This window comes from Salmo salar, chromosome 13 (assembly GCF_965601325.2).
Source record: "Salmo salar chromosome 13, fSalSal1, whole genome shotgun sequence".
In the NCBI taxonomy this organism is placed as follows: Eukaryota; Metazoa; Chordata; class Actinopteri; order Salmoniformes; family Salmonidae; genus Salmo; species Salmo salar.
The window spans coordinates 77522265-77547615 of NC_138303.1; the positions used below are offsets into that span (position 1 = coordinate 77522265).

A 25351-nucleotide genomic window follows, 5' to 3' on the forward strand; every position below is an offset into this window, starting at 1 on the left:
CAGGTCCCGTTAAGGGAGAAATGATGGTTTATTACCCTATTACTTCGTCTTCCTGTCTAACCATAATAGATGTAAGGACTGGAGAGAAGGAGGAGTGCCTAAATTGGAGTATATATATATACACTTGTGGTGGTGGAAACATGTTTTGTCTGAATGCAGCTATATTGACCCTCTGGGCAGAATAAACTTGGTTAAGCTTTCATAATGTCCGTTGAGTGTTTTACTCTTAGAATTAGAACCTAACAGACCTCATGGCTTGGTTTTTCCTCTGACATGCACTGTCAACTGTGGGACCTTATATAGACAGGTGTGTGCTAGCAAATAAGGTAGTGTCATATCCAAGAAGACTCGAGGCTGTAATCGCTGCCAATGGTGCTTCAACAAAGTATTAAGTAAAGGTTCTGAATACTTATGTAAATATCAGATTTTCTTTTATAAATGTGCACAAATTTCAAAAAAGCAGTTTTTGTCTGTAGATTGAGGCAAAATATATATATTTTATCCATTTGTAACATAACAAAATGTGAAAAAAGGGAAGGGGTCTAAATACTTTCCGAATGCATATGCCATTTAGTAACCGCCTTTATCCAAAGTGACTTGGGGTCATGCGGGACCTTAGAGATGTTGTATGTATGGCGGACAGAGTTATTTAATTTGTAAAAAATATATATATTTTCACTTTTAAGGGATACTTTGGGATTTTCTCAATGAGGCCATTATCTACTTCCCCAACTCGTGGATACAATTTATGTGTCTGTGTCCAGTATGAAGGAAGTTAAAGGTAGTTTTGCAAGCCAATGCTAACTAGCATTAGCGCAATGACTGGAAGTCTATGGGTATCGGCTAGCAGACTTAAAAATGGTATCCACAAGTTCATCTGACTCTGGGGAAGTAGATAAAGGGCCTCATTGTAAAAATCCTGAAGTTTCCCTTTGACATTATGGAGTATTTTGTATAGATCAATGACCGAATTACATCTATTTCAATCCTACTTTGTAACGCACTAAACACATCCGTGCACACACACAATCACATCAAGTGGAGGCAGCTCATTCATTCTAACATTCATTCTACCATATAAAGACAAAAAGGCTAGATGTTTCATGTCATATCATGGATATCAAAGTGAAACAGTTCTCTAAAGACACAAGAGACAATAATACAAGAAACAACACTTCTGTAGCTTGTCAACTATGTGTCTGTCTATCCCTGTTCTCTCCCCTCTGCACAGGCCATACAAACGCTTCACACCGCGTGGCCGCTGCCACTCTAACCTGGTGGTCCCAGCGCGCACGACCCACGTGGAGTTCCAGGTCTCCGGCAGCCTCTGGAACTGCCGGTCTGCAGCCAACAAGGCTGAGTTCATCTCAGCCTATGCTACCCTCCAGTCCCTAGACTTCCTGGCGCTGACGGAAACATGGATTACCACAGATAACACTGCTACTCCTACTGCTCTCTCTTCGTCTGCCCACGTGTTCTCGCATACCCCTAGAGCATCGAGCCAGCGGGGTGGTGGCACTGGAATCCTCATCTCTCCCAAGTGGACATTCTCTCTTTCTCCCCTGACCCATCTGTCTATCTCCTCATTTGAATTCCATGCTGTCACAGTTACCAGCCCTTTCAAGCTTAATATCCTTATCATTTATCGCCCTCCAGGTTCCCTTGGAGAGTTCATCAATGAGCTTGACGCCTTGATAAGTTCCTTTCCTGAGGATGGCTCACCTCTCACAGTTCTGGGTGACTTTAACCTCCCCACGTCTACCTTTGACTCATTCCTCTCTGCCTCCTTCTTTCCACTCCTCTCCTCTTTTGACCTCACCCTCTCACCTTCCCCCCCTACTCACAAGGCAGGCAATACGCTTGACCTCATCTTTACTAGATGCTGTTCTTCCACTAATCTCATTGCAACTCCCCTCCAAATCTCCGACCACTACCTTGTATCCTTTTCCCTCTTGCTCTCATCCAACACTTCTCACTCTGCCCCTACTCGGATGGTATTGCGCCGTCCCAACCTTTGCTCTCTCTCTCCCGCTACTCTCTCCTCTTCCATCCTATCATCTCTTCCCTCTGCTCAAACCTTCTCCAACCTATCTCCTGATTTTGCCTCCTCAACCCTCCTCTCCTCCCTTTCTTCATCCTTTGATTTTCTCTGTCCCCTATCCTCCAGGCCGGCTCGGTCCTCCCCTCCTGCTCCGTGGCTCGACGACTCACTACGAGCTCACAGAACAGGGCTCCGGGCAGCCGAGCGGAAATGGAGGAAAACTCGCCTTCCTGCGGACCTGGCATCCTTTCACTCCCTCCTCTCTACATTCTCCTCTTCTGTCTCTGCTGCTAAAGCCACTTTCTACCACTCTAAATTCCAAGCATCTGCCTCTAACCCTAGGAAGCTCTTTGCTACCTTCTCCTCCCTCCTGAATCCCCCCCCCCTCCTCCCTCTCTGCGGATGACTTCGTCAACCATTTTGAAAAGAAGGTCGACGATATCCGATCCTCGTTTGCTAAGTCAAACGACACCGCTGGTCCTGCTCACACTGCCCTACCCTGTGCTTTGACCTCTTTCTCCCCTCTCTCTCCAGATGAAATCTCGCGTCTTGTGACGGCCGGCCGCCCAACAACCTGCCCACTTGACCCTATCCCCTCCTCTCTTCTCCAGACCATTTCCTGAGACCTTCTCCCCTTCCTCACCTCGCTCATCAACTCATCCTTGACCGCTGGCTACGTCCCTTCCGTCTTCAAGAGAGCGAGAGTTGCACCCCTTCTGAAAAAACCTACACTCGATCCCTCCGATGTCAACAACTACAGACCAGTATCCCTTCTTTCTTTTCTCTTCAAAACTCTTGAACGTGCCGTCCTTGGCCAGCTCTCCTGCTATCTCTCTCAGAAAGACCTTCTTGATCCTAATCAGTCAGGTTTCAAGACTGGGCATTCAACTGAGACTGCTCTTCTCTGTGTCACGGAGGCTCTCTGCACTGCTAAAGCTAACTCTCTCTCCTCTGCTCTCATCCTTCTAGACCTATCTGCTGCCTTTGATACTGTGAACCATCAGATCCTCCTCTCCACCCTCTCCGAGTTGGGCATCTCCGGCGCGGCCCACGCTTGGATTGCGTCCTACCTGACAGGTCGCTCCTACCAGGTGGCGTGGCGAGAATCTGTCTCCGCACCATTCGCTCTCACCACTGGTGTCCCCCAGGGCTCTGTTCTAGGCCCTCTCCTATTCTCGCTATACACCAAGTCACTTGGCTCTGTCATATCCTCACATGGTCTCTCCTATCATTGCTATGCAGACGACACACAATTAATCTTCTCCTTTCCCCCTTCTGATAACCAGGCGGCGAATCGCATCTCTGCATGTCTGTCAGACATATCAGTGTGGATGACGGATCACCACCTCAAGCTGAACCTCGTCAAGACAGAGCTGCTCTTCCTCCCGGGGAAGGACTGCCCGTTCCATGATCTCGCCATCACGGTTGACAACTCCCTTGTGTCCTCCTCCCAGAGTGCTAAGAACCTTGGCGTGATCCTGGACAACACCCTGTCGTTCTCCACTAACATCAAGGCGGTGACCCGATCCTGTAGGTTCATGCTCTACAACATTCGCAGAGTACGACCCTGCCTCACACAGGAAGCGGCGCAGGTCCTAATCCAGGCACTTGTCATCTCCCGTCTGGATTACTGCAACTCGCTGTTGGCTGGGCTCCCTGCCTGTGCCATTAAACCCCTACAACTCATCCAGAACGCCGCAGCCCGTCTGGTGTTCAACCTTTCCAAGTTCTCTCACGTCACCCCGCTCCTCCGCTCTCTCCACTGGCTTCCAGTTGAAGCTCGCATCCGCTACAAGACCATGGTGATTGCCTACGGAGCCGTGAAGGGAACGGCACCTCCATACCTTCAGGCTCTGATCAGGCCCTACACCCAAACAAGGGCACTGCGTTCATCCACCTCTGGCCTGCTGGCCCCCCTACCTCTGAGGAAGCACAGTTCCCGCTCAGCCCAGTCAAAACTGTTCGCTGCTCTGGCACCCCAATGGTGGAACAAGCTCCCTCACGACGCCAGGACAGCGGAGTCAATCACCACCTTCCGGAGACACCTGAAACCCCACCTCTTTAAGGAATACCTAGGATAGGATAAAGTAATCCTTCTAACCCCCCCCCCCCTTAAAAGATTTAGATGCACTATTGTAAAGTGGCTGTTCCACTGGATATCATAAGGTGAATGCACCAATTTGTAAGTCGCTCTGGATAAGAGCGAACTGCTAAATGACTTAAATGTAAATGTAATGTCATGACAACGTCACTACATGCGTCACTCTTGGAATCTATCTAAATGATGCATTATGGCGGATGACGTCTGTACAGTGAACAGATTGGACCACAGTGTGTTTCCTTACATCAGGGGTGAAGGGGGCCTTCAGCCTGCCAGCCTTCAGCCTTTTAAAGTTGATGGATCGGAAGATGTGGTGGGCCTTCACCTCCGTAGCACCCTCCCCCTGGCAGCCCAGCCTCTCACTGGGCTCTTTGGCCAGCAGCTGGGCGGAGAGAAGAGTGAGAGATAGCAGTGTTACTAAGCAACAAAGTAAATATGTTATACTGTTAAACTGATAAATGATTAACTGTCGGTAATAGATAGACCCTGTTGCGACCCTGCCCACCTGTGGGGAAAACAACCTGTGGTTACCTAGGTTACCCCATTGGCTCACAGCAAAAAAAATTCAAACCAATTTTCTTGTCTGCTTGTTTTAGTTCATTACAAAACTACATTTAAAGAAAAGTGTGTCTAAAGATTGCTCACTAGCATTCTCCCTATTCATAAAAACGTAATATTGTACGGCTTCCCTCATGCTCCTTTTCATGACGATGCTAGCAGCAACTTAAGTGAGTGAGTGTTAGTTAGCTACCGACCAGAACATTAAGCTAGCCAAGACCAACAACACAAACAAACGGACTATACCGCTACAAGTACGGGCTGTACTTAACAAGTTAAATGTCTTACCCGTGATTAAATGTTTTCCACACACACATAGCTACGTGTAGCCTACGCATCCCCACATTTCCCACACCGAATAGTCTCAAGCCACAGGGCTCTTCTCGCAGTCTCCATTTCCCTACATGAGAGCATTGCGAACTGTGGGTTGGGATTTTTGACCTGGCTTCATGTACATTTGAACAACACAGCAGCTTCTCGGCATATTTTGTTGTTTCTGTATAACATCGACGACGAAGTTGCCTCTTACAATGGGGGTCAATAGGAAAGAATGTTGGTTTTCCCCAATTTATGGGTATGGTCGAGGATATTTCCTTATTATTATGTGGATACTGACTGGGACTATGTGTTTGGAGTTAGTTTTCAAATCATCAAAGACAACCTTCTGTGTTTATATTAGAAGTCATAAAAAACCTGAATAAAAGCGTCCTTCATGCACGTACGTCACGAATGCAAATTTTTTTTAAACATGACGCTGCCTTCACAAATAAAAGTCACTACTATAAAGATATATTTTGATATGCAAAGCAAATTCCTGTGCCAACAGACAAAGCATGATCTCATGTTGTTGATAATATGAAGAGGTACTGTAGTCTGGTACCATTTTGCAGAGGGACTTGGTGTCCTCTGAGAACTTGTCTGAGTACTCCTCCTCCACGTCTCTGACTAGCCTCTCCACGTCCTCACGTTTGATCTTCTTCTTGCGCTGCTGGAAGGGAGACTGGCCCTCGATCATCTCATACAGCAGACAGCCCAGCGCCCACCAGTCTGGGCTGAATGTGTAGCGCTCATTCTTAACCACCTCCGGAGCTGACACACACACACACACACACACACACACACACACACACACATACATTAGGATGACAGGCACGCATACATACGTATGCGCACACAAACAGACACATGATTACAAATAATTTTAGAAGCATTTACGTAGTACTTATGACTTTATGAATGTCTTGTTCATTTATACTGAACAAAAATATAAAACTCAACAATTTCAAAGATTTTACTGAGTTACAGCTCATATAAGGAAATCAGTAAATTTAAATAAATTCATTAGGCCCTAATCTATGGATTTCACATGACTGGGCAGGGGGGCAGTCATGGGTGGGCATAAGAGGGCAAAGGCCCACCCACTTGGCATCCAGGCCCTACCACTGGGGAGCCAGGCCCAGCCAATGAGAATACGTTTTTCCCCACAAAAGGGCTTTATTACAGACAGAAATACTCCTCAGCACAACCCCAGCACCCCTCAGACGAGGTGAAGAAGCCGGATGTGGAGATCAAGGTCTAGCGTGGTTATACGTTGTCTGCGGTTGTGAGGCCGGTTGGACGTACTGCCAAATTCTCTAAAACGAGACTGGATGCAGCTTATGGTAGCAACAGCTCTGGTGGACATTCCTGCAGTCAGCATGCCAATTGCACTCTCCCTCAATTTGAGACATCTGGGGCATTGTGTTCTGTGACAAAACTGCACATTTTAGAGTGGCCTTTTATTGTCCACAGCACAAGGTGCATCTGTGTAATGATCAGGCTGTTTGATAAGCTTCTTGATATGCCACACCAGTCAGGTGGATGGATTATCTTGGCAAAGGAGAAATGCTCAATAACAGGGATGTAAAGAAATTTGCACATTTGAGAGAAATAAGCTTTTTGTGCGTATGGAACATTTTGGGGATTTTTTATTTCAGCTCATGAAACATGGGACCAACACTTTACATGTTGAGTTTATATTTTTGTTCCGTGTATATTGGTACTGTTCATTATAGAGTACAGGAACATAATCTGAAAAAAATATGTTGAATATCTTTTGTTGAATGTACTTACCCATGTACCCAACAGTGCCAACCCGACCCTTGATAGTCTCTCCCTCGGGCACGTGGACAGCCAAGCCCAGGTCTGATATCCGGATATGGCCTAAAGGAACACAACACACACTGTGTTACAGTGCCTAATGCTGGAACAGTTAACCTTATGTCATATGACATGCTATCCCCACAGACGATGCATATCAATGGAGATCCCCGGGTACGCCAATCACGACACATACTATTACATAGCATACACCCCTCAATCCGATGTCATTTGACAGGCTATCTCCAGTCTGGAGTCTGGACAAGAGACTATGTATATCAATAGAGGGCTTCCTTTGGTCAAAGCAGATCTCATGAAAGCCACGTACTGTGGAAACCTTATCTATGTTGTTTTGCTAAAGAGCACCATTCAGTGGTAGCAGGCTTCACTGACAACCTTGAGAAAGCAGGAGACCCCATCTTGAGACAAGTCTTTTCATAGACAATTTGCTCCCTCTATTGGTGAATAAGAGAATGGCAGCCTTGGTTTACACAAGAAGTAAGATCTGGCTACAGAGAGCTACAGAGTGTGTGCAGGCTTTTGTTCCAGCCCATCACTAACACACCGGATCTATTAATCATCAAGACCTTGATTAGTTGAATCAAGTGTTTTAAAGTAGTGCTCAGCTGGAACAACAAGGTATGCAGGCTATTGTCCCAGGACCATGGTTGGTCTCCAAGACCAGGGTTGGTCCATTAGAATATTTATTTACTTGTATACAAGTGGGCATTCATATTATTACTATCTCTACTCACCATGGTCGTCCAATAGTATGTTCTCAGGCTTCAGGTCCCTGGAAGAAAAGAGAAATACCAGGAGTTATGAAACTAAGAACTAACTTCCATTGCCTCCAACAGCATTGTGAGCAGCTAAGAGACAGATTTACAAAACTTTGACAAGCTCTCCATCGCTCCTTCTCTCTTTGTTTCTCTCTACATCTTGATATCTATTGTTCTCCCTCTCTCCCCTCCTTTCTTTCAATCTATGTCTTGCTAGCCATCATTCTCCCTCTCCCTCTCGAAAACATGAAGCGCTCTCTCTCTTTCTCTCCATCCACCCTTGTAAGCTGATACTTGTGTAAACACTAAATATGCTCCATAAAGTTCCTGCAGCCTTGTAAGCAGAAAGCTGAGTACCTGCTAAACCATTCCCTTAGAACAGCCTTGTGTGTGTGTGTGTGTGTGTGTGGTGTGTGTGTGTGTGTGTGTGTGTGTGTGTGTGTGTGTGTGTGTGTGTGTGTGTGTGTGTGTGTGTGTATATATGTGCCTGTGTGTGCACGTTTGTATATATGTGCCTGTGTATGTGTGCGCATGTGTGTGTGTGTGTGAGTGAGAGAGACTATGTGTGCAGCCTCACCTGTAGACGATCCTCTCTCTGTGCAGGTCCTCCAGGCCACAGGCCAGCTCGGCAGAGTAGAACACAGCCCTCTTCTCCTCGAAGCCGGCGTCTCCCATGTGGTAGATGTGGAACTTGAGGTCTCCCCCGTTCATCAGGGTGAGCACCAGACACAGAGCATCCTTTGTCTCATAGGCGTACGCTAGACTCACCTCCATGAGAGACAGACAACACGGTCATATTCATTAGGCACCAAACAAAAAGAAAACAGACAAACAGGGAGGGACTACCTGAACTTGTCCAATAAGCGCTTGTTTTTGCTACATTCTGTTATGGTGTGCCCTAATGAATACGACCCTGGGCTTAAAGACCATTTTGAAGTTATGAGTTAAGAGAAGGAGAGGAGTGTGTGTGGGAAACAGAATGAACATCTAAGTCCACTTTTGGCCAGAACATTGGATCACCGACTGATGGATGTCCAAATAAAATAAGTCTAAAATGGGTTGTGTGGGGTCACTTGAAATGAAAACAAACCCCACTGAACCAAACCCTGATGTTATCTTTTAATTACTAGTGTTGTTTTTATTATTATTATTATTATTATTATTACGAGCTATCACACAGTCATCTCGAAGAGCCATCTAGACTCAACTGGTCAAAAGTGTTTATGTTGCGGTCAACAGAGTAAGTGGTGCAGCATAATATATGAATGTAGATCATGTACTGTATACATTAAATATATTACATATACTGTACATACAGATAGGATTTTTAGCCCAATTTTAGATTTTTTTCAAACTTATGGGCGAGTCAAGATCTATTTTGTTCAACTTTTCTTCAAATAAGCTTTGTTGGACAATTTAAGGTCAATACACTGCATTTGAAACAGTTAGGAATAACATAATGTAATCTAAATCAGGGTTTGAAAAATTATACCTAGGCTAAATATAAGCCTTCCACAAACACAAGACCTACTAATAATTACATTATTTTATCAAAATATACTGAACAAAAATATAAACGCAACATGTAAAGTGTTGGTCCCATGCTTTATGAGCTAAAATAAAAGATCCCTGACATTTTCCATCCACACAAAAAGCTTATTTCTCTCAAATTTTGTGCAAAAATGTGTTTACATCCCTGTTAGTGAGCATTTCTTTTTTGCCAGGATAATCTATCCATCTGACAGGTGTGGCATTTCAAGAAGTTGATTAAACAGCATGATCATTACACAGGTGCACCTTGTGATGGGGACAATAAAATGCCACTCTAAAATGTGCAGTTTTGTCACAGAACACAATGCCACAGATGTCTCAAGTTTTGAGAGAGCGCAATTTAAATGTTAATTTCTCTACCATAATGTCGTTTTAGAGAATTTTGCAGTATGTCACACAGGCCTCACAACCACATACCACGTTTTACCATGCCAGCCCATGATTTCCATATCCGGCTTCTTCACCTGTGGGATCGTCTGAGACCAGCCACCTGGACAACTGATGAAACTGAGGAGTATTTCTGTCTGTAATAAAGCCCTTTTGTGGGGAAAAACCAATTATGATTGGCTGAGCCTGGCTCCCCAGTGGGTATACTCTTGTTCAGTATAATTTAACATGCTTTTTTTGCAATAATCACTGATCTGGCTTTCATGTCTGTCGATGAAAATGCCTTTTTTGTTACAAATTTAACCAGAACCATGGACATCCACTAATAATGACCAACTACTTGTAGCAGGCATTATAGAAAATGAACACAGATCTCAAACAATCTCTAGTGAGTAGCCAGCTAATCTTTGTATTTCAAGTCTAGCCAACTTGGATCTATATGCTTGCTAACAAGGTAGAACAGCTAAACTATTATGAACACATGCTCCTGTCCATCTCCAACTGTTTGAACAACAGCCTGTTCACTTTGTTTAGATGTTGAAATCAAGTGGCCAACCTGGATAAGATGCTTACTTCTCAGAATGAGAACAGTTGCCAATTCCTTATATAAATGCTTATTTTTATGCTCATTGCACATTTATTAAACACAGACTAGAGAGCTAGCACATAATAGTATGTAGCTAAAAATGCTGCTTACTGTAGTGCAGAAACTGAGCATTCATTTTGCACAATCATGCTCATTGATAACTCCCGTTTTAGTAGGGTCTACTCTATTCTACATTTTGGAAGTTGAGACATAAAAAGGGTATAATTAGAAGGGCAATCGACCAAACCTCAAATGCAAATAGCGAGTTGAAACTGTTTGTTGTCAGACAGGAAGAAGTGATCTTTTATCTTTGTTGCTGTGAGTGGCAAGGGGCGGGGCTTGGTGTCTGTGTGTGAGTGGGAAGGTGCACAGTGCACACAGCACAGAAGGAGCGAAGGAGACGAGACCAAATAAAAACCTAGAGACTTGCGATAAAGGCATTTGGAACATTGCGCTAAAACATATATTCAAATTAATTTGATATATTGCACAACCTTACATACAGTGCATATCTTATACATACGTGACAAATGGTAGGCAGTAAGTAGGTAGCTTGAATACTTACAACAAACCTACTGTTGACTTTCTCTAGAATCTGCTTCTCGTTCAAGGCCATGGACTCTCCTTTCCTCTTCTTAATCCTCTTCTTCTCCAACTTCTTACACGCGTACATCTTTCCTGTGGCTCGCACCTGGCAAGCACACACCTGACGAGAGAAGTGGATGAGAGAGAGAAAGGGAGGGGGGGGTCAAGAGAAAAGTGATGAACACCCCATTGCAATGTCTACTCTTTAACCCAGTAATTACAATGTAATGGTGGCATGACCCATTTCACACCACAAGATGACACCAGTTAAATGGCAGTTATTTCCCAAACACACAGTTTATCATTTTATAGGCCCATCAAATTACATCCAGACTGAGATCCTTGTTGGACCTTGTTGATCATTTACAAGTTGACGAAGAGACTAACTTTATTTCTCATTATCCACTTCTAAAATCTCATTCTAAATGAAAGGATGCTTTAGTTAAAGAGAGAAACAGAGAGAGTCCTTACCTCACCAAAGCCTCCCTTTCCTAATACCCTGTACTGTCGGAATGTGTTCTTGGTGACTGGCTGCCTATGAGGACACAGAGAAGAGGGTCAATACAATAGAAAACAACAACGTTATTGTCCAACGTGGGGGAAATTTGCTCAACCTCATGGACATACACTGACTGTACAGCAGCAATGCACAGGAACATACACATCTGACTTTGTAAGTTAACGGCTTGACCATTACACTTTAACAATGTTTTTGCTTTAAAAAATACTATTCAGTCAAATGTTCTGTTTTGCCTTGTAGAGAAAGACTTGAGTTTGGCCCAGCACCAAAGACAAGATGAGACAACTTTCTTAAGGCCTTTAACAAGTGTTGGCATATTTACTGTGAGTCAAAGGATGTGTCCCAAATTGCACTCTATTCCCTACATAGTGCACTACTTTTGACCAGAACTCTATGGGCCCTGGTCAAAAGTAGTGCACTAAAGGTGCCATTTACGAAACAGCCCAAGTGATGAAAGTGTGTGGGTAAACTTAATCTATGACTATTATGGGAAGGGCATTGCACAAGCCTTGCCTCTCTGCTAGGCTGATGTGTGGAGACATATTCTGTTTGCAAATGTAAATAAATATAGAGACCATTCCATGTATGATAGGCCTGCTGGGCTAAAGGTCTTCAAATGGCCCATATAGGACCAGACGGAGAGAACGTATTACACCAGTTAAGGTCTCTGCACTGGCTGCCTGTGAGTTTTAGAATACATTTTAAGATTCTTCTATTGGTTTTTAAAATCAATCCATGATTGTGCACCCCAATACATGTCAGACATGAGTTTAAGTTATGTACCCAGTAGGTCTCTCAGGTCCTCTGGCACTGGCCTTTTAACTATCCCAAAGCCTAGGACCACGAGGCAGGGAAAGGCAGCCTTTAGTTATTATGCCCCCCGCCTCTGGAATAGCCAGAGAACCTGAGGGGGGCTGAAACTGTGGACATACTTATATGAGATCTTAAAACATACCTTTTTAGCTTTGCTTTTGCTTAGGGTGCTTTTTGGTCGTTCAGTTTCTATTGTTATTCTTTTGCTTTTCATCCTCTTATGTTAATTGTGTAGTAAATATTTCAGTTTAGTTTTTTCCTGTGAAGCCCATTGTGTAGCATTCCATGTCTGAAATGTGCTGTATAAATAAAGCTTGATTTGAAGTATGAGTATGAATGTAAACAAAACCAAAAGTGTAGGTTATACAGTACATCACAATGCCACTATCCTGAACACTATCAATTGCTTCATAACTTTGTATGTGCGTTGTGTAGAGCTTTTAACAAATACTTTTGTAACAAAGCTCTTAACGGTAAACTGGCCTAAAAACCTATGAGACCAAGTTGAGGAACAGTTGATAAGAATAACTCTAGATAGGAGGAAACCTTGAGAGACGCTAATATATATATATATATATATCACATCAATAGGAGAATTAACAGCAGAGCATATCAAAAACACAGCCCCATTGAGAGTTGAGGAGTACACGTGACTAGGAGGATACTATGGAGCGGTGTGAAGTTACCGTAACATGTAATCACTCGTGCTGTGTTGAGGTGAGGTTCTCAGGCTGATAAGAGTGTGTGTGTGTGCTCATAAGTGTGGGAAGCAGCAAAAGGGTGTGTGAGTATGTCATTTTCACTTTGATTTCAAGTTCAACTAGTAGGCTACCATACCTCTCCAGCCACTTCCACTGCAGGAATCGGTTATAGTACATGCTGTCGAGGTAGTCTGCGAAGGGAGCCACACTCAGGTAGTCATGGATCAGTCTACAACAGAGGACAGAGAGACAGAACACATTCAGAACACATACAGCCCACTACATGACCTAAACAGGAAATACTCTGGTCCCTCCCTAAGGCCTTGAGTTTTTTCTGGTCAGGTCACATGGCCAAGAAAATCTCCAGGCCCTACACATGTACCATGCTGCTACGCCATGGGCCCATCTCTGTGTCTACTATTCCCCAAACATCAGTTCACATCTAAACATTAATAAACCCCAACCAGATGGAGGAATGACATAGAGTCTGTTCATGTTGTTAGAACAGTTGTGAGAATGTTCTAGAATATAAATGTTGCTGAATGGAATGGCGGGTGATTGAAGTTGCTAGGGTTGATTGATTAGAACCATTTTCATCAGCTGCCACACACACTCAATGCTGTTGACACACCCATACAACAAGTGTGAACAACTGTTCACAGGATGTTGCACAATGTAGGAGACAATTTAAAGGAAAACTCCGAAATTCTGCCTCTTGGCATATTTTATCACTGAAAATGTCCCTTTATTCTTAACTGGCTTCCTTCGTTGAATAATGGTGGTGGTGGCAGAATGGTGAACTTACTAAATGAAATGAGAGTTTGACTGTGTGATAATAGGTTGCTTCTTGTGTAAATATTTTCTGTCTGGATTTTAATGAAAAAAAAAAATCTACCTTTTCCAATCTTGAATATATCCCATATGCTAAGTAAGTATTGATGTTAGTTTATTCTCTGTGACTGGGTTTCTGTGTTAACAGACTCACTTGGTGCACTCGTTGAAGAGTTCTTTACAGGGCTCCTGCTCCTGCTCCAGTCTCTCTGTAAACTGACCCATCATTTCCTCCCCCAACTCCGGGACATGATCCTCTGACTACAGGGGGATGGAACACAATACAGCGTGAATTTCATATATATGACATCATAGGCCCAGATTAAGCCCTCTCCTGAATTAAAAAGCATGCTCGATGGAGTCTCTTAATTGAAATAGATTTTTAGACCGTGAATAGTTTTAATCTGGGTCCGGGTAACCACACGTCACCATTATTGAATATTTGACATCAAATCACTCATTGGCTGAAAATAGGGGTTATTCTACTGTACCTTTGGGTTGAAGTACTTGTCTAGGAGCTCCTGAGCACATTCCCTCCTCTTCTCATCTGGACTGACCTCATACTCTGCCTGTTGGGGGAAGAAACAGTAACTTACATCATGCAAACACTCGCACACCTGCTCTAACAGGTCAGTTCTACTATTTCCACATAACAGTAGCCTACAATCTAGTACTTTCTGTACAGCCTCTGATGGTACCACATCACGGCAACCACAGGGTCGTGTTCAGTAGGCACGCAGCCGTAGAACACTATTTGAAACGGAAGAGATACTACCTGAGTATGTTCATTAAACAAGTTTAATATGCATACTGAACACAACCCAGTCCTACTGTAAGTAGTACATCCCTTCACTAAGGCACAGTTCTACAGAACCACACGCCTGGGTCCCACTCCCAAAATCATTTTTATTTTAATATTTCTCTCTGTGTTGTTGATTCCTGAATCCTGCTAAGTACAAAAGCATCAAGCCCGTGTGTCATACCATCATCCAGCAGCATGACTTACAGTAAGCTAAGAGCCTCACTGTAAAGTGCTTCCGATGGACTCTCAGCACAACTTGTCCATAATGGTTAATGACAGTTGAGACGGTTTAAATCTCATTTGCTCCTTCTCATGTAGCCCAGGCTCTGTGCGAGGCAGGAAGGAGACAGTGCAATAAAAGGACATGATCACTACTTACGAAGTTTGAGAAGACTGCTTGATAAAAGCTGTTATGACTGTCTGCTATCTCTTAATTCACAAAGTCAGCCACCTATTCATAATTTTACTGCCATTGACTATCTTCATTATGCTACTAGCTATCATCCCATTGAGCATTTTTCTACTTGGCTTTTGCATTTGTTAAATCAACCGGAAAGGATCTAGCTACAAGGACACTTCCTCATATCAATATTAGCGTGTGTGAGTAATAATGTGTTAGAGGGAAGGAGATAAAGTGGGTGGCTCATGACTGAGTGTGTGTGTGTGTGTGCGCATTAGTTGGATCTGTCCAAAATGGATCCATGGCTTTCCCACCCAACCAGATATAAATACAAATAAAAAAAGGAAAACAGAGACCTGTTCGAATGGACCCAAGGACAATCAGACCCATTTGGAAAAGGCCTGTGGAAAAACAGACTAGTGCCGGTTCGGATTCGAGAGACCCGTTCATATCCAAGAGTAGAAAGAGAGAAAAACTCCCTGACCGGGCAGCGCCATCAGTAAACAAGCAATATTGGCCAAGTATGTGTTCTTAACTGACTATAACAAATGAAAGAAAAAACTATTCGTTGTATAGCATAATCAACATTTTGTAGCCTATTGTTTTATTGGTTTCTACTTTTCAAAAACAATATTTGTCCACTTTACGGATCAGCTGTCGGAGATGAGAGCTAAATGCATCATGTCATTCCTATAGGCCTAGACGTCCACTGTATGATTTTAATATTTTAAAAATGTATATAAAAAAGGAAGAGAAGCTTAGGCCTAGCCCTAGAGAGACCGAGAGAAAGATATGTCGGTACCATGTTCCCATTCTACATTTACATTTTAGTTCTGACACAGATATACATTTCTTTATACTTGTCAGATAGGCTACTACTACTATGCAGATATAGAGCCCCACAGTGGAGGTGTCATAATATTGAACTGAGGCTGGGAAACACACAGTATTAAATAGAGCCATGAATACATGGAACTCTCTGCCACGACAGGTAACTCAAGCTGGCAAAAAAAAAATTTTCAACTGTTTAAAAAACACCTTACTGCACAAAGGGAACTGTGAAGAGACACAGCCATTTTATATATCCTGTATTGTAATTTGCACTGTACTATGTATTAGACCTAGATATTGTGTGTATGTTCTTGAATGTAGGCTGTGTGTGGCATTTTAAATGTATGTATTTCAGTCCTTGACTAATGTATTATGTCATGTTTCATGTGGAACCACAGTAATAGTAGCTGATGCGTTTACAGCGGCTAATGTGGATCCTAATAAATACCAAAAATCCATAAAACCTAGCGGTCAAAGAGTGAAATGGTTCCAACTGTTGTTCCACCATTCATTTTTCCCATATGGAATTTTATAAAAACTTAAAATAAAGGGCTTTGTTTCGTAGGCTTACCCTGGCATGACGTTTTGATAACCATGTAAATCTCTCTTGGACAAAGTGACTTTTATCAATATATTTGGCTCTATTTACTCTGATTCGAAAATGCTAATTAGCATCAAAGTAGACATCGTGCAAGGCTATAAATCTCTGCAAGCTCCTGCACGTCATCTAGCTGACACCTTTGCTAACAGGTAATGCGTCAATTTAAAACTTGCACAAGATAATTCAAAGAATTGTCAATTTAAAGAAATATAGCCAATTTATTCATTACTATATGTAGCTAAAATTAGATAGTTAATCCTGCCTCGATTTGGCAGTCTCGTCCAGATCATCATGGCATTTGTAGTTCTTTATGATAGCCACATTAGCAGCTAATTAGCATTTCATTTTGGGGGGTAAATACGGGAGAATATATTGATAAGTCACCTTGTCCTAGTGAGATTTACACGGTTATCAAAACATCACACCACGGTAAGCCTACATGAAACACAGCCCTTATTTTAAGTGTTTATAAAATCCCCTATGGGAAAAATGTATGGTGGAAAAACGATTGGAACCATTTCCTTGTTTGACCGCTAGGTTTTATGGGTATTATGACTCATACTGTGGTACTCTATAGGTGTACAGACAGAGGCTAATTCGTTAATGTTTTATAAAGATAAGCATTATATTGTTAGATTAAAGGGGTAACTCTGTTGCCTGGCTACCCAGACTCCTTGCTCTGGCCAAACGCTGCAAATCAAATCAAATTTTATTTGCACCACTCCAATGGATGTTAGTTTCTTCTCCGCAATAAGTCTGGACCTGAGTACCTCCTCCAACATCCACCGAATGCGAACACATTCAGGGCCGTCTGATTGGTCCCGAAACCCATGGGTTGGGCCAGAGCCAGAACACAGGTGAAAGTAAAGCAGCGGTTTGAAAATGTGGCTTTGATATTCAGATTGGTTAGAGACAATCCAATCGCTGATGACTTCTTGTACAACGCCCCTCGTGCCCCTCATCATCACAAACGACTTCAAATGATGTCAGTCTCAGACTAAAGTATGTAGAGAACGACAGAGCAGCGGAAGAATTTATTCTGAGTCGACAGGCTGGTAACCCTCGTAGGCCCAAAACATACTTCCTCGCCTCAAGTTCAACTGTAGGAGTCAGTTGGAACACTGGTACGCACTGCCTTCATAGGCCTGCATAGCTAAGCCTAATAATAGCCACACCCACCATACCTTCACAAAAGTTTGACTTTATTAGTAATATCAAAAGTAATTCAAGTCATTGTTAATAAGGAAAATACGAACATGTTATTATATTGTGGCATTAAATTAAGTTTTGCCTCTTGCCCTCTTTGGTTTTTCCTCTTCAAGGTTCGAGTGTGAGTAGCACTACAGTAGGCCTACCGGTAATTCTATTATATTGCAGCAAACACAACATTAACTTAATTTGGCCAAAGAAAATTACTCAAACAGAAAGAAATAAAAACACCTATTTCAACCTTCACAAAAGTTTTGAACAGGCTTATATTGCAGAAATTACCAACAAAAGCGAGTGCCTACCAAAGGCCCACCCAACAAATGACAGCAAGAGGCTAATCCTCTTTATTTTATTTTACAACAGGCCTACTTTTAACTTCTCTTTAACTAAATACGTAGCACAAACTTAAAAAGACAGTTCGAACTTCATTTAGCCAACAAAAATATCTCAGCAAAATGAAACAAAACACTTTTTGCCACATTTAAAAGAACTGGTTTATATTTATTAAATAGACCTCCAATAATAATAATAATAATGACATACAAAAACAAATGATAACAAATATGAAAATAAATTAATGTTAGAAAATTGCATCAAACCTGAATAGCGAGTTGCACACAGTCCATTTTACTGCGCCAACATTCTTCTCATCCTCGGTCACTAAAACTTGTCCCTGAAGACATTCCCCTTGTTGGATTCTTTAACAGAGGACAGTGTCCAATCGGGTCCAGTCAGTATACATTTTAATTGCACATACCCGAGATCCGTGGCAATTATATCAGACCCAAACCGGATCAAAGACAAAAGTCATAATTTAGGACTGCACTGGTCCCGGATCAGATCTCAGAATTTCAGGCCTGTTGGACACGTGAAGACCTCTAGCGTGCATGCATGCACGAGTGTGTGTGTGTGTGTATGTGTGTTCCATAACAATATTTTAGAAGAATGCCACACAATGCTATGGGGTCAGCCAGGGTGGAGAGAGGAAGATCAGGTTTATCATTGAGTCAACAGGTAGGGGCTCTGAACAACACACTGGTAGGCTAGCTAACCTGCTGCCCCCCCTGCACCTCCACATCACCCCCAAACACTGCCCCTTCCCTCGCGGGACCGGGTGGGTAGAACCTAAACATTCTTCCACAAGAGCGTAGTGCGGGGCGCATTCACTGAAAAAGTAGAGGAGAGGGAGGGTGGAAAATTGACACAGATTGCAACCCTTTGCTCCCAGAAGTCAAGAGATCCTGTATTTCATGAGGGAAAGGAAAGGGGGATACCTAGTCAGTTGTACAACTGAATGCCTTCAACTGAATGATTTCCCCTCTCCTCTCCTCGCCTTCCCCCTAACACATGAGAACTTGAGATACATTTGGACAAGCTCATTCAGAGTCCTTCAGAAGATGTACATCTCGAGGAAAAACAAACACAAGCGTTTTAATCCTGCCTGTCTGTCTTTCTTGCTTACCACAGTGTCCAGGAATTTGACACAGCACCTCAGCTCAGCCCGGGTTTCACAGAACTGCCGAAAGAGCATGCGTCCGATTGGCTGCCGCTCACAAAGGCTGTTGTAGTATTTCTCTGTGGAAGAACACAAGACAGGGGGGTGTCAATGAGGGCCTCTCTCGGGGTAGAATGAAAACACTCAAGCACAAAAACACATTAGAAGTAAACAAATATATACTGTACTGTGCATAACGCACATCCTCATGCCCACTCAAAGGCGTGTGCACTTAAACATCTTGTATAGACATAGGGCACATTAGCAAATGTACTGTATGAGTACTATGAGTATCAAACTATTCCCACACACCTCTGCCTAACCGCCCTTTGTAGACGGAGAAATGGTTATGAACGAGGTCTAGACGTACCCCTACACAATCTCATCTTCAACTAATTAATCAGAAACGGTCCATCGTCTCTCCACATGTGTAATTAGCTATGAAGAGGTATTCTACGTTTATGTATCCAAGTTATTAGGCCCCATTTCCTTGTCTGTCTGTGTTATGTGTGGTGAACAACAAATTGACAGAGGGAAACCGCGATTTGCATCTGTGGCTCCGGTAGATGCAAAAGAGGACCCAAAAACCAATGTGAGGATCCAGCCGAGTCTAAGGAGGACATGTGTAGGTGGCCGTTATTGAGTAAATACATTGTGAGCTGCTGCAAGCTCCTCTCTGTAACCGGAGAGCAACTTTAGACACACACAAGCGCACAAGCATGTGCACAGTGCACACACAGCTATTAGCTAGTTGTTACATTTTTCAGGAGCAGACATCATTTTGGAAGTGTTAGGCATGTGCAGTATGGTACCTTACATGCCATCTGCTAGGGCTGTTGCGGTGACCTTATTACGGCCACACCGGAATCTCATTTTATGCACTCTGGACATGATTTGGTAGTACTCAACTTTCTAACTACCATCAGGTCCTAATGGCCTGTTACTCAGAGATCTATTGTCCCTCTAACTACTCTGATATCAATGCAAATGCAATCCAAAAAAAATAAAAAAATCACATCAAACACATCAAAACAAGAAAAAATTATGATTGTGCTGTTATAGAATACATAGCCTTCTGCATTTTAAGCATGGCAGAAAAAAGTTAAAAAATTGTAAACTGATTTAAGTGGTCTTTGGTACATACAGTGCCTTGCGAAAGTATTCGGCCCCCTTGAACTTTGACCTTTTGCCACATTTCAGGCTTCAAACATAAAGATATAAAACTGTAATTTTTTTTGAAGAATCAACAACAAGTGGGACACAATCATGAAGTGGAACGAAATTTATTGGATATTTCAAACTTTTTTAACAAATAAAAAACTGAAAAATTGGGCGTGCAAAATTATTCAGCCCCCTTAAGTTAATACTTTGTAGCGCCACCTTTTGCTGCGATTACAGCTGTAAGTCGCTTGGGGTATGTCTCTATCAGTTTTGCACATCGAGAGACTGAAATTTTTGCCCATTCCTCCTTGCAAAACAGCTCGAGCTCAGTGAGGTTGGATGGAGAGCGTTTGTGAACAGCAGTTTTCAGTTCTTTCCACAGATTCTCGATTGGATTCAGGTCTGGACTTTGACTTGGCCATTCTAACACCTGGATATGTTTATTTGTGAACCATTCCATTGTAGATTTTGCTTTATGTTTTGGATCATTGTCTTGTTGGAAGACAAATCTCCGTCCCAGTCTCAGGTCTTTTGCAGACTCCATCAGGTTTTCTTCCAGAATGGTCCTGTATTTGGCTCCATCCATTTTGCCATCAATTTTAACCATCTTCCCTGCCCCTGCTGAAGAAAAGCAGGCCCAAACCATGATGCTGCCACCACCATGTTTGACAGTGGGGATGGTGTGTTCAGGGTGATGAGCTGTGTTGCTTTTACGTCAAACATAACGTTTTGCATTGTTGCCAAAAAGTTCGATTTTGGTTTCATCTGACCAGAGCACCTTCTTCCACATGTTTGGTGTGTCTCCCAGGTGGCTAGTGGCAAACTTTAAACGACACTTTTTATGGATATCTTTAAGAAATGGCTTTCTTCTTGCCACTCTTCCATAAAGGCCAGATTTGTGCAGTATACGACTGATTGTTGTCCTATGGACAGAGTCTCCCACCTCAGCTGTAGATCTCTGCAGTTCATCCAGAGTGATCATGGGCCTCTTGGCTGCATCTCTGATCAGTCTTCTCCTTGTATGAGCTGAAAGTTTAGAGGGACGGCCGGGTCTTCGTAGATTTGCAGTGGTCTGATACTCCTTCCATTTCAATATTATCGCTTGCACAGTGCTCCTTGGGATGTTTAAAGCTTGGGAAATCTTTTTGTATCCAAATCCGGCTTTAAACTTCTCCACAACAGTATCTTGGACCTGCCTGGTGTGTTCCTTGTTCTTCATGATGCTCTCTGCGCTTTAAACGGACCTCTGAGACTATCACAGAGCAGGTGCATTTATACGGAGACTTGATTACACACAGGTGGATTCTATTCATCATCATTAGTCATTTAGGTCAACATTGGATCATTCAGAGATCCTCACTGAACTTCTGGAGAGAGTTTGCTGCACTGAAAGTAAAGGGGCTGAATAATTTTGCACGGCCAATTTTTCCGTTTTTTATTTGTTAAAAAAGTTTGAAATATCCAATAAATTTCGTTCCACTTCATAATTGTGTCCCACTTGTTGTTGATTCTTCACAAAAAATTACAGTTTTATATCTTTATGTTTGAAGCCTGAAATGTGGCAAAAGATCGAAAAGTTCAAGGGGGCCGAATACTTTCGCAAGGCACTGTAATTGGTCTAGCTTTTGAGTGTGGATTGTATTATTATGGATACTGGATGGACTGGTTACCTTATGCTATGCCCCAAAATGTATATCCATGAGTCTGGTAGAGAACGTATAGCCAGCCCTAGGCGATGCTGTTGGTTCACTGATTATGCAGGGCAGGCTTACAGTTTGCCTACAATTAGTGAATTTGTATTTGATTTTGAATAGCCTAGTAATAGGGAATTTTTGTATCACCTGTCAGGCAGCGAGAACATGCTCCTCAAACAGATGTTGAAGAGTGGAGTAAAATAAGTGTTCTTAAATGTATTTCTCAGCTACTCATATTAAGCACATGCTCTGCTATATAACTGAAGTAGCCTACAAAATGGACCGGCGGGAAAGCACGCGGCCTCCATTCGCTATTCGAGGGCATACAGATTACATGTCTTTTTCCCCCTGCCCCTGTTCCTGCCCATTTGATCATTCTAATTTGGCCATTCCATTGGGCCATTCTAAATCAAAAGACAAGATTCAATTGAGATTTAGATGAAAAATATGATCACATGATGAAAGAACAGCTGTGCAGCCTGGGGCAAGGAACAGATCGCAAGCTTTTTTTGCTACTTTCTCAATTCATCAATAGCCTATAGTCGCACCATGCTGCCCATATATGTGTTGATTTCTAAGACATTCTAAGGTTTGTATCGTTCACAACTAAAGTTGCCAAATAACTCAAAATCTAGCATATAGGACGCGTTTCGAATGATCACTTTTACGCTCAACATAGCAACTTCACATGAGCACTCGGTCTGTAATGTTGTAACTGTTCGCTGCTCTGGCACCCCAATGGTGGAACAAGCTCCCTCACGACGCCAGGACAGGGGAGTCAATCACCACCTTCCGGAGACACCTGAAACCCCACCTTTTTAAGGAATACCTAGGATAGGATAAAGTAATCCTTCTAACCCCCTTAAAAGATTTAGATGCACTATTGTAAAGTGGTTGTTCCACTGGATATCATAAGGTGAATGCACCATTTTGTAAGTCGCTCTGGATAAGAGCGTCTGCTAAATGACTTAAATGTAAATGTAAATGTAATGTAATGGGAAAAATATCCTTTCCATTTTATTCAGCTAAGTTGAATTATATTCTATAAATATAATGGCATGGGACTTATAAACCGATCTTGTCATCTAAATGAACAAGCCTACAGCTTATGGTACTGATTTATTTTCCTTTTTAAATGTAATGTTCAAAAGGCACATCAACAGCTTGTATGCGTGGAGGCCTGGAGATGCTAAATGTGTTTATGTTACCGTGAGTCCGTAGGCTTTTGCATGACATTAACAGGCTGACAACATTGCAAAACAGCCACAGCCCTACTCTCTACGAAAAAAACAAAAGCTCTACTGTGCCTTAACCGGTGGCGACCCATCATTCAAAACCTGTTTTGAGCCCCACCTGTTTAGCTAAAAAAAATGTTAAAGTAAAAAAACAAGTGTTGCCTGTTTTGCATGTGGCATTAATATGTGTCACGTATCAGTTTGAAAACAATGTAAAAAATAAAATAAAAATGTAATTGAGTTAATAATGCCACATACAAACATGGTCTCTTTTTGCTCTCTTGAGTAAGGCAGCTCCAAAATGCAGGTGTTTCAGCCTAGCTCAGTGCTTTCTGTGGTGGTGGGGCAGCCAGCGTAACATACAGAGCTAGTGGTTGCACTGTGATTGGCTCAGTGTTCTGTCAGTCATGGGGACACTACTCACCACAAACTCTACAGGGAGAGCTCAAAATGTCAAGCCCCTTGGGGGCTGCCATAGATTTACATTAGAATTGCCCATCCAAAAAGGCTCAAGGCCATTGGGCACAGATAAAATGACGTCAAATCACGTTATATCTACCGTAGCTTTAATTGGACTGATAATGTCAACATCATACTTTCAAAATCTTAGATAGCAAGCTAGACAAGCAGTCATCATCATGAATGAAGTCGACAATCTATTGGCAAATCCTTGTCATATGAAAATAAATTATAGATAAAACGTATCGGTGCTGAACGAGCATAGGACAAACATTACACAACAAGTTGGATATCGCAAATTCAGCAGTGAGTGGTTAGGAAGGAATCAGTGGCTAACTGCAAGCGTTGCAAAGCAATCAGTAGCCTCCTATTCAGTGAAGAGGGTGTGTGGTCCAAGTCTGGGTTTAAGGGTCTCTTTTCCAAGCTTAAAATGATAAACATTCACATATTGTAAGAGCTTTCATTTTTTGCTTATATGCCCCCTTTATTTATCCTACTATTCTGACTTGGTGTACAGGGAGAATACTGTAAGAATGGCCCATGTTCTGAATTCAGTCGCTGTACATTTCAAAAGTGCTGAACAAATACCGCTGCTACTCTCCGTTGTTATCATCTATGCATAGTCACTTTAATAACTCTACCTACATGTACATATTACCTCAACTAACCGGTGTCCCCGCACATTGACTATGTACCCGTACCCCCCTCTATATAGTCTCACTATTGTTATTTTACTGCTGCTCTTTAACTACTTGATACTTTTATTTCTTATCCGTATTTTTTTAAACTGCATTGTTGGTTAGGGGCTCGTAAGTAAGCATTTCACTGTAAGGTCTACACCGGTTGTATTCGGCGCATGTGACTAATAAGATTTGAACAGTTATATTGACTACGTCCGTCTTAGCTCGCTCATTAATGTCTTAATCGAAATTACGGATTGCCTCTTATCTTCTTATCGTTCCCTTATGCCATAGTTTGTACATCTCAATTGTCAGTAGAAACCACATTTGTTTGTTTTTTTAGGCAGTAAATGAGCCAGAATGAACTGTTTCACTGCCAGACAAGGCTCCGCTGATAGTCAGGTGTAGCAGTGGTAAGGATTCACTCCATGGTGCTGAAAATAAATCTCTGTAGGCCCTAACAGTTTGTGGGCACCGTTTGTCACCGTTATAGCGCAATTAATGCATTGTTTAGTGTTGTGTTGTGTAGTGGCTTTGCTGGCATGCATCTAAAAAAAATTGGGGGGGGTTGCCACACCAAGATTTACTGCTAAAATCACCACTGGCCTTAACTAAATTAAATTATGTTATGCGATAATAGTGAAGAGATTTCCAGTTACAGGTTGTAGCCCAATTTAGCAACATGCTTGTCTTATGTGTATATAATGTCTTATTTTTCTATAATAAAATTGCAGATTTGCCCTTTAATGTCACTAAAAACAGTAGTACTACCCATTTCTTTCCGATAAATCATTTTGTTTGATGCTCATGAGCTGTCAGTTGTGTATCTTTTTTATTTATTTATTTCACCTTTATTTAACCAGGTAGGCAAGTTGAGAACAAGTTCTCATTTACAACTGCGACCTGGCCAAGATAAAGCAAAGCAGTTCGACACATACAACAACACAGAGTTACACATGGAGTAAAACAAACATACAGTCAATAATACAGTAGAAAAATAAGTCTATATACAATGTGAGCAAATGAGGTGAGATAAGAGAGGTAAAGGCAAAAAAAGGCCATGGTGGTGAAGTACATACAATATATGGGTCTTCCCTATGGCTCAGTTGGTAGAGCATGGTGTTTGCAACGCCAGCATGGTGTGTGCAACGCCAGGGTTGTGGTTTCGATTCCCATGGGGGGCCAGTACAAA

The 25351-nt window shown here is 42.4% G+C and overlaps 1 protein-coding gene across 1 annotated transcript in view; it reads right to left on the reverse strand.

Moving 5' to 3' along the window:
• LOC106568006 (G protein-coupled receptor kinase 6) overlaps positions 1–25351 on the reverse strand; it is a 61909-nt gene that overhangs the window by 19243 nt on the left and 17315 nt on the right. The window contains exons 3-13 of the mRNA XM_014137981.3: positions 18898–19010; positions 14084–14161; positions 13747–13853; positions 12898–12990; positions 11199–11262; positions 10708–10848; positions 8196–8386; positions 7595–7632; positions 6813–6902; positions 5581–5789; positions 4387–4524 (exon numbers count right to left, since the gene is read on the reverse strand). Coding sequence (XP_013993456.1) covers positions 4387–4524; positions 5581–5789; positions 6813–6902; positions 7595–7632; positions 8196–8386; positions 10708–10848; positions 11199–11262; positions 12898–12990; positions 13747–13853; positions 14084–14161; positions 18898–19010 — 1262 coding nt within the window. The remainder of the gene's footprint in view (positions 1–4386; positions 4525–5580; positions 5790–6812; positions 6903–7594; positions 7633–8195; positions 8387–10707; positions 10849–11198; positions 11263–12897; positions 12991–13746; positions 13854–14083; positions 14162–18897; positions 19011–25351) is intronic.